Source organism: Ciconia boyciana, chromosome 9, assembly GCF_034638445.1.
Source record: "Ciconia boyciana chromosome 9, ASM3463844v1, whole genome shotgun sequence".
Taxonomy (NCBI): domain Eukaryota; kingdom Metazoa; phylum Chordata; class Aves; order Ciconiiformes; family Ciconiidae; genus Ciconia; species Ciconia boyciana.
In genome coordinates this window covers 16,981,951-16,998,153 of record NC_132942.1, presented here as the reverse complement: position 1 = coordinate 16,998,153, position 16,203 = coordinate 16,981,951, and the positions used below count along the sequence as shown (strand labels likewise).

General features: G+C 36.8%; 1 protein-coding gene across 7 annotated transcripts in view; it reads right to left on the bottom strand.

Annotated features, from left to right (window-relative positions):
• Nucleotides 1-16,203, bottom strand: part of TENM2 (teneurin transmembrane protein 2) — a 547,941-nt gene that overhangs the window by 226,800 nt on the left and 304,938 nt on the right. For 3 of the 7 annotated variants that reach the window (XM_072872162.1, XM_072872163.1, XM_072872164.1), the window contains one exon: nt 13,614-13,823. The exons of the other annotated variants lie outside the window; for them this stretch is intronic. In XM_072872162.1, coding sequence (XP_072728263.1) covers nt 13,614-13,823 — 210 coding nt within the window. The remainder of the gene's footprint in view (nt 1-13,613; nt 13,824-16,203) is intronic. 7 annotated transcript variants of the gene reach the window in all.

The window sequence follows — 16,203 nt, the reverse complement described above, 5'->3', positions numbered from 1 at the left end:
TGCTTTGCAGTGAGAAAATAAAACCTTTTATCTGGAAAAAGGAACAGAAGTCTAACAGTAGCTCAGACTGAAGAGTAATGGGGGGAGATACAAAGAGTTTTGGTGTTGGGAAACACATGCGGGGGTTAGAAAGCTCTCTTTTTTCTTTTCTGTTTATTTATTTATGTATTTATATAAAATTTTATTTTTATGTTGAGAACACTATGGTTAAACCAAAATCTGAAATTATATAATTTCACTACAGTTTTCTCAAACGTTTTAGATGCTTTCTCATAAAGCCACCTGAGAGGATTTTCTGAGAACTAGAAATAATTAAACTGCAGAATTTTTGCACAGACTGAAACCTAATGGTGATATTTCTGTAGATCCTTTTAATATGTCAGCATGCTAGAGCATTAATTCCTTAACAGAACTAACTGCAACGCACTTTTTTGTTAATCAAATGAACCTAACAGATTGGTTATTAAAAAACAGTTCAAAATTAAGATTCCCAGAAAGACGACAAAGTATTTAATGTATATATTTAAACATTTAGCTAAAAAAAACCAACCCCAAAACTGAACCAAAACCACATGCATCCTCCCCTCCTCCCAGACAAACAAAACCCAACCACCTAGAGAGAACAAACATCAAATCAGCTATCCAGAAACTGAATTTGGGCCTGCAGACCCCTTAGGAATATGGAAATTTGAATTGAATCTGCCTATCCTATAGAGAAAATACTATTCTATAAACCAACCTATACTATCCTATGAAGAAACCTTTGAATGCAAAGGCTGCTGATCCAGCAGGATCCACCAGGACTAATTTCCTCAAAGAAATTTAAATGTTAAATATTAAGAAGTTGCTATCATCTGAACTAAACTTGACTGAACAGTTTAACTTCCATGTTACCCAGAAGAGTCAGCTACACTGTTGGGGTTCTGGGTCTCAATGAGCAATCGCTGTAGCTTCCCAGAATAAAACTGCCATGATAAAGAGCTGTGAAACAGTACCAGTTGCTTTGTGACAGCAGGATATTAATGGAAACTGTTGCCAAAAAAGAAAATGAAACAAGACTCTCTAATGCATTTGTATTTCTGGCATGATCTCAGAGGAACTGAAGAACGGAGAATTTGGAATCTTTCCAGCTGTCAACAATAAAAAAGAAAAGAAAGAAAAAGAAAGGTATTTAGAAGAACTGGTGTGTGGTTGGAAATACAAGTGAAGAAATAAGTTTTGTGGCCATCTATATACTTCTGGATGACAATTTCTAGTGATTTGTATTATATAACTTTTTTCTGTTAATGATTTGGAAGAAACGGCTGTGCTACCTGTGTAGATGGACACGGCTTCAGTTGCTGACAGTACACTTTTAAAAGTTTGGTTTCTAGCCAGTCTCTTGAGTCCTTTCCTCAGATTCGTTTTATAAGTACAGCCCCTCACCAGCCTTTCTGCATTACCAGAACCACCAATTCTCAGTCTGTTCATACACATCTCTCTCCATAATCTCATCATGCTTTCAAGTCAGTCTCGAATCGGAAACCCAGAGTCTTGGAAATTCCTCCTTTTCTTCAAGGCTGTCTGGTTTTCTCTGCGTCCTGTTCTCCAGCTGCATAGAGCACTCACAAGTATAATTGACTGGCCTTATGATGTCTACTAAGTTAATAGATTTCAGAATAAATAGCTGTTCTTTAACTGGTTTCTGCCTAGTGCCTGCTTCACACCACAAGGAGACAAACTATTCATTAATATCTAATTAAATTTTGCTACGTTTTTAGCTGAAAAACATAGGGGAGGAAGGGAGAAGAGATTTGGAAAATGCAGAAACATCTAATTAAAATTAAAACGATAATTATTTCATTTTTGAAATGTTGAACCATTTCATTTGAAAAATTTTTAAGCAAATACTTTCACCTTTCATTTTGAGGATTTGTGCCATTTTTTTTTTACCCACACTAAAAGAAAGTTAAACAAAAAGGTTGAAACTTAAAATTAAAAAAAAAACCAACCCACATTTTGCTTTAGATTGAAGCAATTCATATTGCTCTTCCTAACCAAATTTGTAAATTGAAAAAGTCCAAACTTCTTCTTTCATTTTACATAAGCCTTACCAATTGCCTGTTGTTTTGTTTTGTTTTGTCTCCATGTTACTCCCTTTTGCTTTTGTAGCAAGTTTTCAGCTACACTGGAAATGAAGGTGCCAGGAGTTGATGAAACTTGTATGGCAGGGTCAGTAGGATTTATATGCACTCCCAAACCGTCCCAGTCCCCATCCTCATTCTCAGCGTGTGATAGAGTCATTCAAAGCCATCATTTACCACTTCAGCTCTAACTCCCCGAACTCCCTTCTCTTGACTTTGTAAATTATGTTTTCAGAAACCTGGAGCTCACAAACTTATGAAGATCTTGCACCCTTTCATGTTCACTAGTCCCTATAATCGACAGACTTGTGTCAAGTGAAACAATTATCCACCTGTTTGTGGGAACAAATATTAACAAACATGCTCAAACACTGTGTTTTGCTAGGCAGAACATTTCACACTTCATTACAGTGTCTATTAACTGAGGAGTTAGCCTGGTGTTTGGTGTGCAAAATTCCCACTGATTCCAGTAGAAAAAGTGATCTGTAAACCCCAAAAGAATTACCATGGCCTATACATTACAGATTTAATTAATCCAGTGTGCAATATTAAAGTCCAGATTTCTGAGTTCTCCCCAAATCATGTGAATTAGCAGCTGGGACTTCCCATTTTATGATATAGTAACAACTGTCCCCCAGATTTGGAGATTCAAGACCAAGAAGGATGTTTCAAAATAACAAGGCCATAAATCTTTTTCTTAGGGAGTACTGAGACAATACTGAACTTTTCTGTTGTTGTTACGAATGGAAGTTTTGGGGCATGGTAGTTCACAGTAAGCCAGTCCCTCTTTGGCGGATTTTGAAAGATCTAGCAGCAGAGTAAGAGTCCCTAGCTTTTAGGGTTTTGGTATATATAAGGCTTCTATACCCACACATTGCTTTTTATTATTTATAAAAGGTCATTCTCATTTTCTACAGTGTTCTAGTTATTACTCCTAAATTAACAGAGCATCAAGGACAAGGAGTCATCTCAAAACAATACATACTAATTTGCAATTCTCTTTCCTTTTGATTTACTAGATTTTTTTCAGATCCCAGATATGCAAGATAAGTACCAGCTATCACCATAACCATAAAGATGCTGTTATGTTTCTGCTTGTATGTATGCATCTATTTATTTATTTCACAAATCGTTAGACCTGACCTGAATAAAAGGAGCGAAAGCTCAATTACTGAAAACCACACTGTTACAGCCCTATGATATCCAACACAAATGCATTAAATAGAAAGGAGCTATTGTACAGGAGCGACATGTAAGGCAATACCTCGGTGGGGTGAGGCTGGGACTGAAGGAGAGCTGAATGACAAATAGCACCCTACGTAGATGGAAAAGGTCACTGCAATAAAAGCAACCTAGGGAACTGGGAGCAAGTGCAGCATTGCTACCGACTGGAAGAAAACACAGAATCCAAACAAACGAACAGAGTGAGAGATGCAATTTCATTCGTGTGTGAATGCCACAGATTGAGCTGTGGAAGCATTTGGGAAGCTGACAAAATGGAACAGGATTCCCTCTATGCCTTGATGTCAAGATATCTTGAAAAAGTAAGCATTTACTCAGGCCAGTAATTAACTTCTATAAATATTCAAAGTCCTCAGCTTTTCTGTGTAAGAATCTGGCAGAAAAATAAATTACATATATTTGTAATGTAATAAAGAAGGCAATATTGTTTGGTTGATTAGCTTACATGAGAAAAAAAACCCCTCATCTGTAGTTTTAGTATGTAATTATTACAAACAACATAGGAATTACAAACAACAAAGGAACTGGTCAGTTCAAGACTTGCACTCAAACTCCTTCAGTTCCTGAATCTTTAGAGTGGCGTAAGCCAGCTATCCACAGGCAATATCACGACAGACATGATGCAAATAAAGAGCATCACCACAGACAGAACCAAGCTGAAATGCCATGCTCAGCTCTGAATGGATCCCACAACATCAAAGCCTCTGAACATTTACTCGGCCTCCCAACATAAACCCCATGGTGTGCACCTCCATCACATTCCCTCTACAGGAAACATTTGTAAATCCGCATCAAAATAAAGCAGCTGTTTAATGGAGGACCCATATACTTTCATTACATTTCCACTGTAACAGTGGCTGCACAAGGTTGCTGCTAAAGTTGAAATTGTAAGAAAGACAAAATCCTGGTCTCCAAAAGCATGCATCAGCAAAACCCTGCAGAAGATGCAGTGATGCAAGCAAAGGAGTCCTCTTTACAACATGGCTTAATCCATTTGAGGAATTGGATTAGGTAGTAACAGGAGAGCATATTTTGCTTGGGTGAGCTGTATTTTCAGTGGAGGGTTTCATCAATAAAGCTACATGTGCAAACCCTTTTAGTGTACATATTCCCCGAAGGAAACAGGGCTGTTACAGGGAAACAGAAAGGAAAAAATATTCAGAGTAAAATGACAGCGTTAAGATTTCTTCCTGTTTATGCTGAAGGGATATGAGACATGCATGGGAGAACTGTCAGGCAAAGAGTCTAGGCATGAATGGGGGGCGGGGGGGGAAACCACCGGTGAGAATAATTTATAACCACTGAGAAGTTTCTCCAGCGATGTGGTGAGTTCTGCATCTCTTGTAGTTTTTAGAATAAGATTGAACATCTTCTGAAGGAAAAAAAATTCCTAATTTATATTGATTTCATCATGCTTTATATGAAGATAAACTCAGTTTCTAAAGATGTTAACGTGATCAATAGATTACATATATTTACAGATTTGCCTGATAAGATGCTAATATTTATAAGCGTATTAGAAATAGGTATTATATAACTGTAAATCTATTGAAGTAATGCTATAACCAGGAATAATAATTAAGCACTAGATAAACTGACAATTTATCATTTAAATAAAGCAGAAGTGTATGGCTTTGTCTTACCAAAATCAGGAAATCCGTAAGGCAAGATATTGACTGAGATGAGAAGTGTCTTCCTGCCTTTAAGTATTTGTTACAGCACTTATTTGGATTTGTGGGGAGAAAGAATCAAGTGATTAAACTTTGTTATTACAAAACCAACCAAATACACACCCCACAGAACTTCCTGTGCACAAATACAAAGAATTCTGAAAGAATTATATCCTAAATTTTAGGTTCTTGATTTTATAATCTGTGAAGCACACATGGCTTACATGTGCTTGATTCTTCACTTTGAATCAGCTACCAAATTGTGTTGGTGACAGTTAAAAACATGAAATGTTTTCTAAATGTTGCCTTTCCATATAAACAGCTGCAGAATCCACTACAGAAGTTGTTCGGACTATGTCATAGCCAACGATAAAGGAGGTGTAGTTCAGAAGATTCAAAACTCTGTATCAAAGGAAAAAAATATTAGAAAGCCTGAGAAATTCTTTCCCATACAGAACAACTTACAGCAGAGAGCATTAGCAAGAACAATTTTAGGCTTTTCTACACACTAAGGAAAAACCACACAAATAGCATCTGTACTCAGCATATGAAAGAAAAGAAAGAGATGGAAGAGTTACTCTGCTTATAATTGTAATATCCCCAATGCCTTTCAGTTTTCAAGCAAGGTGCCAAGTCTAGGCACCCCCATTTTCTTGGCACAATGGCATGGAGCAACAATATCTAGTCTTTAAGTTTCAAATGCATGACATTTATTGGTGATCTCAAACCAGCTGCTAGGAGACAAAATAAGGATCAGCAATGAGAAAAAACAAGGCCTGACTGGCCATAGTAACTAAGTTGTTTCCCAACCATTATGGTAGATATCAGGAAACAGCACAGTAACATGCTGGAGAAAAGGAACCGTGGGAAGTTAGTACCGCAGCTGCTTTGCTGTGCTTTTATCACTACAGAGGCTGCCAGTTTAATACATTTACAAGCCTTAAACTAAAATGATGTAAAAGCAGCTAAGAAAAATCTCTGCAGCTCTCAAAACCATGGTGAACTTAAGAAAAATACAGAAACAACAGAATTAGAATCTGTTCTCAATTCTATAGCTTTTTGTAATGCATTATCATTTTTATTACCATAGAACATTCTGTTTGAGATATGTTTGTCTGTTATGATTATGAATTCATAAATTAATAAATACAATGTTTCTGCGATATCTTAATATCTAGAATCATGTTTTCTGGCTGAAATTCAGACATCTGCTGGCATTGTCAACATATGCTACATGGATTAGCAGCAGCAATAATATCAGTAATATTTGCAGCAACATGGAGATAATACTTAAGAAAAAGTACACCCTTCAGTTTCAATGGGAAAACATAGTTCATGCTGTTCCCTTCATTTCTAATTCCAGTCCAAAGCTCTAAAATTAGACTCAAGATGCAACAGAATTAGAATGTGACTAGCCATTAAGGATTTAGAGAATTTAAGTATTAAAAACAAATTGGAAAAAAAATAATCTATTTAAAGACCTTGCTGCTAACTATATACACTGTTTAAAACAATATGCATAGAAAGAGACTATTGCTTAAAACCTCAAAGCTAGGAGCCAGTCTTCATAGAATAAACACTAGAAACCAACAGGTCTTAGTTTCTATTCAATCTTATCTACTGTAACAGAGGAATCTTTACTGGACATTGTCACCTGCTGAAGAGAAGTCTCTGAGAAATATAGGGTGGTTTATGCTCTTCAGCTTCATTAAACATTAAGGCTAGAATTCTTCAAATTAGTGTTGCTTTCTTCTACTTCTGGGGCAGCACAGAACAGCCATGGGTGCCAAGGTAGAAAAAAAGCCTATAGCACTGAAATTCTCAATAATAATAATAATAATAATAATAATAATAATAATAGACCCAGAAACAAACATATATCAGTACCTCTTAATTTGGAAATAGAAATTAAAATAATAATTTGCAAGTCTTTTTTTTGCATTGTTGTAAAATGTCATCAGAAGAAAATTGCTTATGGTATTCCAAATGAAAACAACACAAAAAAAACTTTCTGCAAAATTAAAAATAAATACTTATCAAGCATCCTATGCTTATTTTCTGTGCAAGTGTGTGGGCAAGACCTCTACCACCTACAATGACAGTATATGAGCAAACCATGTTTGATGACGCCATACTGTGTGGATCAAGAAAGAATGCCCATGGGCTTTGAGTCACCACGAGAAAGTTGTTTTGAATCTGAGCAGAATTAAATCTCACCATTTTAATAGTCAACACTGGGAAACTACAAAACCTCTGAGAGCATGGAATGAAGTCATCTGTACCTTCTGTTGGGGCTGCACAAGGAGCTACCACAAACCTACTCACTAAGTTCTGGCCAGCCTTGTACCATATAAAGAACCTGTACATCTTCCACACCTCTAAAAGGTACTAACTGCTGAAATTGTTATGGTGGATATTTTTGAGCATTTCCAAGGATACAGACTTTTCAGTCTCTCTGGGCAAACTGTTCCAATGCTTGATCTCCCTTCAGGGTAAAAAAGTTTCTTCTTATGTTTAAACTGAATTTTCTATGTTTCAGTTTAAGCCCATTGCCTCTTGTTCTGTCAGCGGACACCACTGAGGAGAGCCTGTCTGTCTTGTCGTTACTCTTCCCCATCGCGATAAGACCCTCCTGAGCCTTTTCTTCGGGCTGAACAGTCTCAGCTCTCTCAGCTTCTCCTGGTGTATTAGATGCTCCACTCCTTTGGTAACCGTAGTGGCCTTTTACTGGACATGCTCCAGTAAGTCCATGTCTCTAGTACTGGGAAGCCCAGCACTGGACCCAGCACTCCAAATGTGTCTCATCAGTGCCGAGCACCTCACTCCATCCCGACGGCAGTGCTTGCCTAATGCCGCCCAGGGTGCTGCTGGCCTTCTTTGCCCCAGGGCACATTGCTGGCTCATGGTCAACCCGTTGTCTCCCAAGATCCCCAGGTGCACTTCTGCGTAGCTGCTTCCCAGCTGGTCAGCCCCAGCATGTACTGGTACAGGGGGTTATTCCTCCCCAGGTGCAGGACTTTGCATTTCCCCTTGTTGAACTCCATGAGATTCCTGTCAGAACATTTAATGCTCTGTATTGAGCCTGGTTAATTGTGGAACTGTTCCTCCAGCAACCCAGCAACTGGATATCATGCTGGGACAGCTATGCATGCCTAGGTTTCTTATCTACAGTTTAAATCCATGTCTTTCTGGCAATAAGATAAAGGTGCTACCTACTGAGATATCCAAACTCTTTTATTTAGTCTCTTAAGTAAGCCAAAGTCAATCCTCTATGAGAAAAAAAAAAAAAAAAGGGCTATGGATTCTAGATTTTTGTTGTTGCTACTTTATTTTCTATCATGTAAGTTGGCAGATACAGAAACTACTTTCTCCATTCAGTAGGGGGTGATACTTAATCATCTGAAAGACATGTAATTATTTTTCTATAGGATTCATTTATTTCTTAAAGATGACTACTTTCTGTATGGGTTTGCATTATACACTAGAAACTGGAAATATCTGTTTATTTATGCCAGACTGTAGAGGGTTATAAAACATACACTTCCAAGCACTCCCAGCAGAGGGTCTCAAAGATGACCTCCAGCTATAGTGCATTAATGAAAGTTCTGGCTTCCTTCAGAAAAAAAGATTTTTATATACTAGATTAAACTGCAACAGGTAATATCTATTGAACACAGGAGATCCTTCTAGTTATTTATACTGAATAATAATGAATATTGATATTTTACATAATAAATTACCACAAACTAGGGTCATAAGCATAAGGAGTCTTATTCTTTATTTCAATTCTAACTCACAAACAACACTAAACAACAATTATTTCATTCAAGCCAACCTATTTCTCCATCCCCCTCTCCTTGCTGCCAATAACTGCTTGTGAAAAAAATCAAAGCAAACCCTGTCTTCTAAGCAGCGTCCAAACTACTCTGTGAGCAAATATTGTTACATTGAGCCAACTGCTTTGTATTACTGTCTCTGAGCCAAAAAGACATGTTAACACTGAAAAACTGGGCATGATCCCCCTTCCAGTTAAACTTCAGTAACTTCTTGGGAATCATGACAATATCTAATGCACAGTTTAGAATTTTCCCAAAATCAAAATACTCCGACTCATTCTGCATCTACTTTCTCATTGTTAGAATGGATGAAGATGATGAATATATCCAATTGTGGATCCATTATATCAAAAACTACTCTGCAAGTAGGTATATCCTAGGTGTTTTACTCAGGTTGAAAAACAAACAAACAGTTTTTCTGTTGTGATTCCAAAATTTGGTTTAATAGGAGTAAATCCTATAGAAAAAAGTAAAGGCAAAGGTGCTGGCCACAAAAGCCCTTATCTTTTTTTTCTATGTAAGACCGAAAAACAGCCTGTCATATTGTACTATGATTGAAGCCATTAAAATGGCATTCCAACAACATGAGTCACCTTATATTACCAGAAAGAAAATACATACAATGTATACAGGAAGAAGAAATAAACCTATTCTTACTGTTAGCTGTAAGAAACCATCCTAGAAAATGGTGTGACAATGGTCTGACCTTCTTTTAAAAGGGAAAAAAAAGATCCACTAACTTTTCATGGATAAAAGGTCTCATTTCCTCCTATAATATTTGTGTTTTTCAAAATACTATCAGCAGGTGCACCAGATTTCAAAAACCTCTTGTCCTTCATCACATATAATTGTGCTGCATATTATATTAAGAAATACAAGCAGAGGAATGTAAGTGATGGGAGTTCAATTAAACACAGCATAATATCTGTTGCATAGAAAATGATTCTGCAACTGAAATCAGGTTCTAATGAGAGAAAAAAGGAATACATTTTCACATATTTTTAATTACATAGAATTTCTTCAAACATGATTTTTAATAATATATTCCATTAGGTTAACATCATATTTAAAGAAAGTGCATTTTCTGATTTCATTTTAAGTCTGATTTTGAGCAATTATTGTGTCATTGTTCTGCAGTAGAAAGGTTGAATTCATTTACTGTGTGGTTATGCTAGTTATGATTGATGTCGCTTCTCCAAATGATAAACCAATCACCCCAATGATGTAATGCCATTTTAAGAGTGCTATAATCACATTTCTCTCAAACTGGAAGCTCTGATGAGTTCTAACAAAGATTTATTGTAGATTAAAGGCCTTCATAATATCAACAATAGATGGCTCATTTGATGGAAGATTTGATTAGGTAATTTTTTTAGGCAAATGAGTTTTCCAGATATATCAAGAATGGCTATTGTGAAGGGCACAGGGCAGTACATGTGGATGACTATCACCTCATATCCAAGAAGACTCATCTTAAACTTGTTGAGGAGCTATCCTGTAATTGTAGAGGTTGAAGCAAGCATAAGTGTAGAATGAGGCAAACAAGAGGACACTTATTATATAATGTAATCAGTACGAGACTTCTGCAAATATTTCATCTTCAGCATGTACTTTGCAGACTGTGATAGAAATGTTTAAAGAAGAACCTAGAAAGTGCTAGGAAATATTTATTAATGATCAAAGATTATCTGGAACCTAAGCCTTAAATTTAAATATCTTCAAATCTTCCTTTTTAACCCAACCCCAAATTTAAACAAAATATTTAAATTTATTTACTCTCTCCCAAATGTCTAGATCTATGTTGCTAAGTTTCCACAGGAACTAAAAGAGATTTCAAAAAATATTTAAAAAAATAGTAATTAAAAAATCAAAGCATGGTCCACCTTTCCATATCACGTAGATGGTAAAAGCTACTCTGAAAATCTTTCAAGAATAAGGATGAGCCACAAAAAAGGTGAGCTTTTCCAATTTAAGGTATATGTCACTATCTGTGGTATTTTCTTATAAACTCTCTAAAGGAAACATTGTGAGAACTACAGAAAAAAAATGAAATCGCCAGCAAATGCTTATTAGTTTCCAGAGGATGTACTAAGTCCAGAAGAGCTCATGCTATAGAACACTCTCAGTGGTGATCAAACAATTATGCATGTGTCTATGGTTAAACAAAAAGCTATTTCTTATACCCTGAAAATTAAAAGTCTGTATATATTATATGACTATTTATTAAAGAAGGAAATGGAATATTTGGGGGAAAAAAAATGTTAAAATGTAGAATGAACTAATCAGCCATTCATAAACAAATCAAAGCATATCTGAGCATGCCAAAAAGGTTCCTTGGGTCAGTCCATAGTAACAAGTGTGAAACACAAAGCTTTTAAGGATATAAAGAAACAATTACTATTATTTAAAATGAAACATAAAGAGTTCTTCCAACAAATTTTCAGATGTTGCTTTACTGTGACTTCCTTCATTTGGCTTCATAAGAAAAGCCATGCTGGCTCATTCAGTCTCCAACAGCAGCTATAAATACCAAGTACCAAGTATTCAAGTATCCTCAAGTCTCTTTTTTTGGTTCACATTCTCTGACCTTCATTTTCTTCTACTTAGCAACCCTCATCGCATCTCTCTCCCATTTACTTCTCCCATTCCCTTTTAAACCCTTATAAACTGTTTGATCCACCACATCCTTTAGACAATGTTCTCTGTTTTGTTCTTTATTCCTTTAGTTCCTCAGTTTCCCTATTCCTTTTGTTCTTCAGTTGTCAACATTCACCTGTTCCTGAGCTCCGAGATGAAGCATGCATGCCCCCAACAACTTGCTCCTGATTGGTAATGGTCCATCACTAACCGGTGAACCAGAGCTGCTTTTTTCCATTAATATCACTTTACAATTCTCTGCCCTGAATCTCCTCTGCCATTTTATTGCCCTGTTACTTGGCCTCACAAGGTCCTTTTGTGATTCTTCACAGTATGATCTTGTCTTTAGCTTCCTGCCATCAGCTACGTTTCTTACCCCACAGCTCACCATCTTCTCCAAGTATCTTCATGTCCCATTAAAATTCATTGGGGAGCTCCAGCTTCTGCTTACCATCTTTCAAATAACTACTTACCATACAGGAATCTTCCCTCTTACCCTACATTAGTTTAGTTTCCTTAAAAGGACCTAGTGACAAATTTTGCTGAGACCCTTTCGAAAATACAAAGACTCTTCCTCAACAAGATTACTCCTATTCAGAAATGGCTGACCCTTTCAAAGAACTCTTAAAAGTTTCTAAGGCAGGACTACCCTTTACAGAAGCTATACTGACTCATCAAAGACAGATCATATCCACTTTTTTTTCCCCATTTCTATGGTTTCTATTGAGTTACTAATTAATAGATTTTGAGGTCTGCAGCTCCCCAGATCCATCCTTAACCTCTTAAAAAACCTCCTCAAAACTTGTATCATATTTTCCACCCTCAAACCTCAAGTACCAAGGAAGCAGGCTCAATCTCTGAATTATCATTTCTTTGTGCAATTGTATTTTAACATATCTGAATGGATCATAGAGTTAAAGGATAACTCAGGATGGAAGTAACCTCAGGAGGTCCCTAGTCCAGCCTTCTGCCAAGCAAGGGAAGCTCTGAGGTCAGACCAAGTAGCTCAGGATTTTAACCAACCTGTTCTTGAAAACCTCCAAGGACAGAGACTGGACAGGTTCTCTGGGCAACCTGTTCCAATCCAATGCTTAGGGAAAAGGTTTTACCTTATATCATCTCTGAATCTGATGTTTCAACTTCCACTTGTCTCATCCTCCCTCCATGCACCACCAGCCACTGGTTAAATGGCATCATTCAAGTGTACTGAATGCACCCACAAAGGCCAACAGTTCCACACCACATACCATCTCCAATACTGTTCAGTTATGTATTGTTACAAGAAAGAGCAACCTTGAGGAGATCAGAAACTGCTTATAAGATATAAACTTATAGTGCTTAGTTAAATAGACAGGAACTGCACAAGAGATATCTATGTTCGAAAAAAAGCAAAAAATAAGGAGCTATAATAGTCTTCTTTTGTTTTGCCTGTGCTAGGGACTGCATCTTCATTTCTCAGTTTTTGGCTGTCAAAATGAAAAGTCAGTATCTGTCAATAAAAAAAAAAAAGAAAGAAAACCCTGACCGCTACAGATTATATGACTGATAGCAGAGTTGCAAACATTTTAAAACAGTTACCTGAAATACAAGAACTAATTTGCTGAAAAATAGCATTATCTTAGTTAAATGTGACATTGGGACTATAGAATCAGACAGATTCTGAAACAAGAACAGACATAGAATGGCAGAAGCAACAAATATTTTTAGATACAGAACCTCATCACCTACGAGAGATATTGGACTAGCCTATGCAGAACAAAGAACCATTGTGTGTACACATCGATTTTACAAGATGCATCAAGGAGCAGGAAACCTACTTTAAAAAATAAATCTCTCTGATGACAAGGATTCAATAATATTTTTCTACACTACTTATAGCAGTCCTAAAACAAAAAAGCTCTCTATAGTAAAATGACGGAAAAACATATATGATGTATGGTGTTTCCAAAAAAGTTTCACTGAAATAAAGCAGTAAGATTTTTGTTTGCCTCATTTCCATATATGCTCTCAATTTTGTGGTGATGTAAGAACACATTTGCAAAATAATGCATAAAACCGGCACAAACGTGTCACAAACAAACTCCATATGCTTGCAATTTTCTTACCACTGCTGGAAGCCTGCTGTGGCCCTGAACACGCTCTTAGCAGATATGAATTAGGAGAGAACTCCTCATCAGGATTGGTGTCCATGATTTGATGGGACGTATTGCTGTCTAGCAATGGCATCTGGCAGCTAACTGGTGGAGGATTATGAGAACTGGGCAGCTGAGCAGATGGGAGAAGGCTAGACGAGGATGTAGGTGGAATGGGACGACCTGGGAAAGAGGACACAGGGATCAAAGATCAGCAATGAATGTAATGAAAAAAACCAAACAGCCAAGTAATTGCACTGTAACTGTCCATCGTTACATATGATTACTGCTGCGCAGAGCCACAAAATCTCTCCACTGGTACGAACTTGTCCCTTTGTATCATATTGAAGGCATTGTCAGCAGCTATGTTGTGAACTCATTCCAAAAATCTCTCCACAGCATCAGCTTGTAACTCATCAGGTGAACAGACGCTGGGTGAATGACAGCAACTGCCCACCACTGGATCGGAAGCAGTCCGTTCTGCATGAGCACTGATACACACCGCAGCCAAACTGAAAGGCCCCAAGCTGCATTCTCAGATGCTGCAAAATGCAAGTGCATCAGCTACATGTTTTACCAGAAGAATTTTCACAGAAATATGTTTTTTGGCTAAATAAGACCAATGAGAAAGGGGACTATAATGAGTTGATTCCTGAAATTACAACATGTGCCTGTAATCAGCTCTTAAAATAATGGTGGTGGTCTGAATTTTTTTTTTTTTTTTTACCAGGGAAATTGCTCCAGTACAGGAATCTATTAGAGGCATGTAACAGGAACCATATGAAGGCTACCTCCAAGCTAAGGTTCTTCCTGCATTGTTGCAGATCTTTCCAAAACCACTGATGGATGTGACAGGAAGCACAGGGGACAGCAGGACTGAAAAGGAATTATTCCATTTGTAGAGACGGGCTAAACTAGAATATGGGTTTGAAACTCTAAGCTTTCCTGTCCTTTCCCTCTCATTTCGTTCTGCAGGGACAAAATTTCCTGCCTAGCTCACCAGACAGATTAATTTCAACTCTGAAACCTGATCCTTAATGTGTACGATACACCTCAGCCCACTGTAACAACATATTTTTGGTCAACTAAACTAGTGGTATCAAGTCAACAAAAAAAACCCCATTCATACTTTTTTACTCTCTGCTTTTGTGAACTTTCCTCTCATAACTTTATATTAATCCATTCCATCAAATTCACACAGATGAAGACAGGTTTGGGGTTTTTTTTTTTTGCATTGCCTATTAGAATATGACCAGTTGTAGGGATGAGAGGAAGAAGAGAAACACGCATTCTAATCTCTGCAAGTTTATCTAGTGCATTGGAGAAATTGTTCATGAATAATTTACACATAGGAAAATATGACCTCTGCGATACTGCCAAAGCCTGTGAGGCAAAGAGAGATCTGCTGCATGCTAGCTACAAATGTTAAAACGCAGCAAAAGTACGTACAATGGTGCATCCTTACTTCCATCATTCTTAAAGAAATAGTAGCAGAGCAAATACACACTGGCTTTCTCATTGTCAAATGAAGTTACATCTTCATTTTTGGAATCAAGAACCCCTCACTTTATAGGAATTACACTAAGGTTTATACCATTAGGTAATCTTCTAGAGTTACACATCAAATTCCAAAGGAGAGGAAAAAAAAAAGAAAATCAAGAAAATGAAAAAATTCCAGCCATCACATATAAACTATATTTGAGGAGCAGCAATCAACCAAAGGTACCCATAGAAACTGAAAAAAACCCTTTCACTGCATGGTACCAGCAAACAGCATGAACTACTTTCTTACCTTAAAAAAGTTTAAAATAAAATAAAAACCTGGAGATAGGCAAGTGACTATTATGCTTATTTTTTGTTATATTTTTAGGACTGGATAAATTTATGAAAAAGACTAAAATACCAAGTTACCATATGACAGAAATGGGTTCAAGCTACTCCATAGTAACTCCCATCTACTGTCTTTTATGCTAGAGAAAATTCAATATGCATTGAATATTTTCGTTGTGGACTTGCATTTATGAGGAAATAATTCTAATATTGATGACAGGAATAATTACTGTTATTATTCATGATTATGCTATTCTTATGAAATACTACAGTGAATATCCTAAACATTCAAGGGAAGTGATTGAGCAAAACCAGTTTCTAATTATTTCTTTGCAATGCATTGGAAACAAGCAGAGAGGCTGATGTTTGACACACCTCAGACAGCAATGTGACACTGTGCCCATTGTGTGCATTTAATTTTCACATATTCTGGCTCTGTTTCAACATTATGAAGTTAAAAGGAACAGCTTATAAATTCAAAATCTGCATTTACTGTATCATATGGAAATATTACTGTATTATGAAAATGTTGGACGTGTGAGGTGATGAGATGAAGGGAAAAAGATTTTGCCTTCTGTGTAAACTGCATCTGGTATTTCAGAGAAATTTAGGTACATTTTTGCAGAATACATTGAGAGAAATAAAAAACCCCAAGAATTCTTTTGCCAGGAAAGCTAATCCCATTGTTACTTTCATGAAATAATACAGCCCAATTCCCTGAAGACAAGGTAAA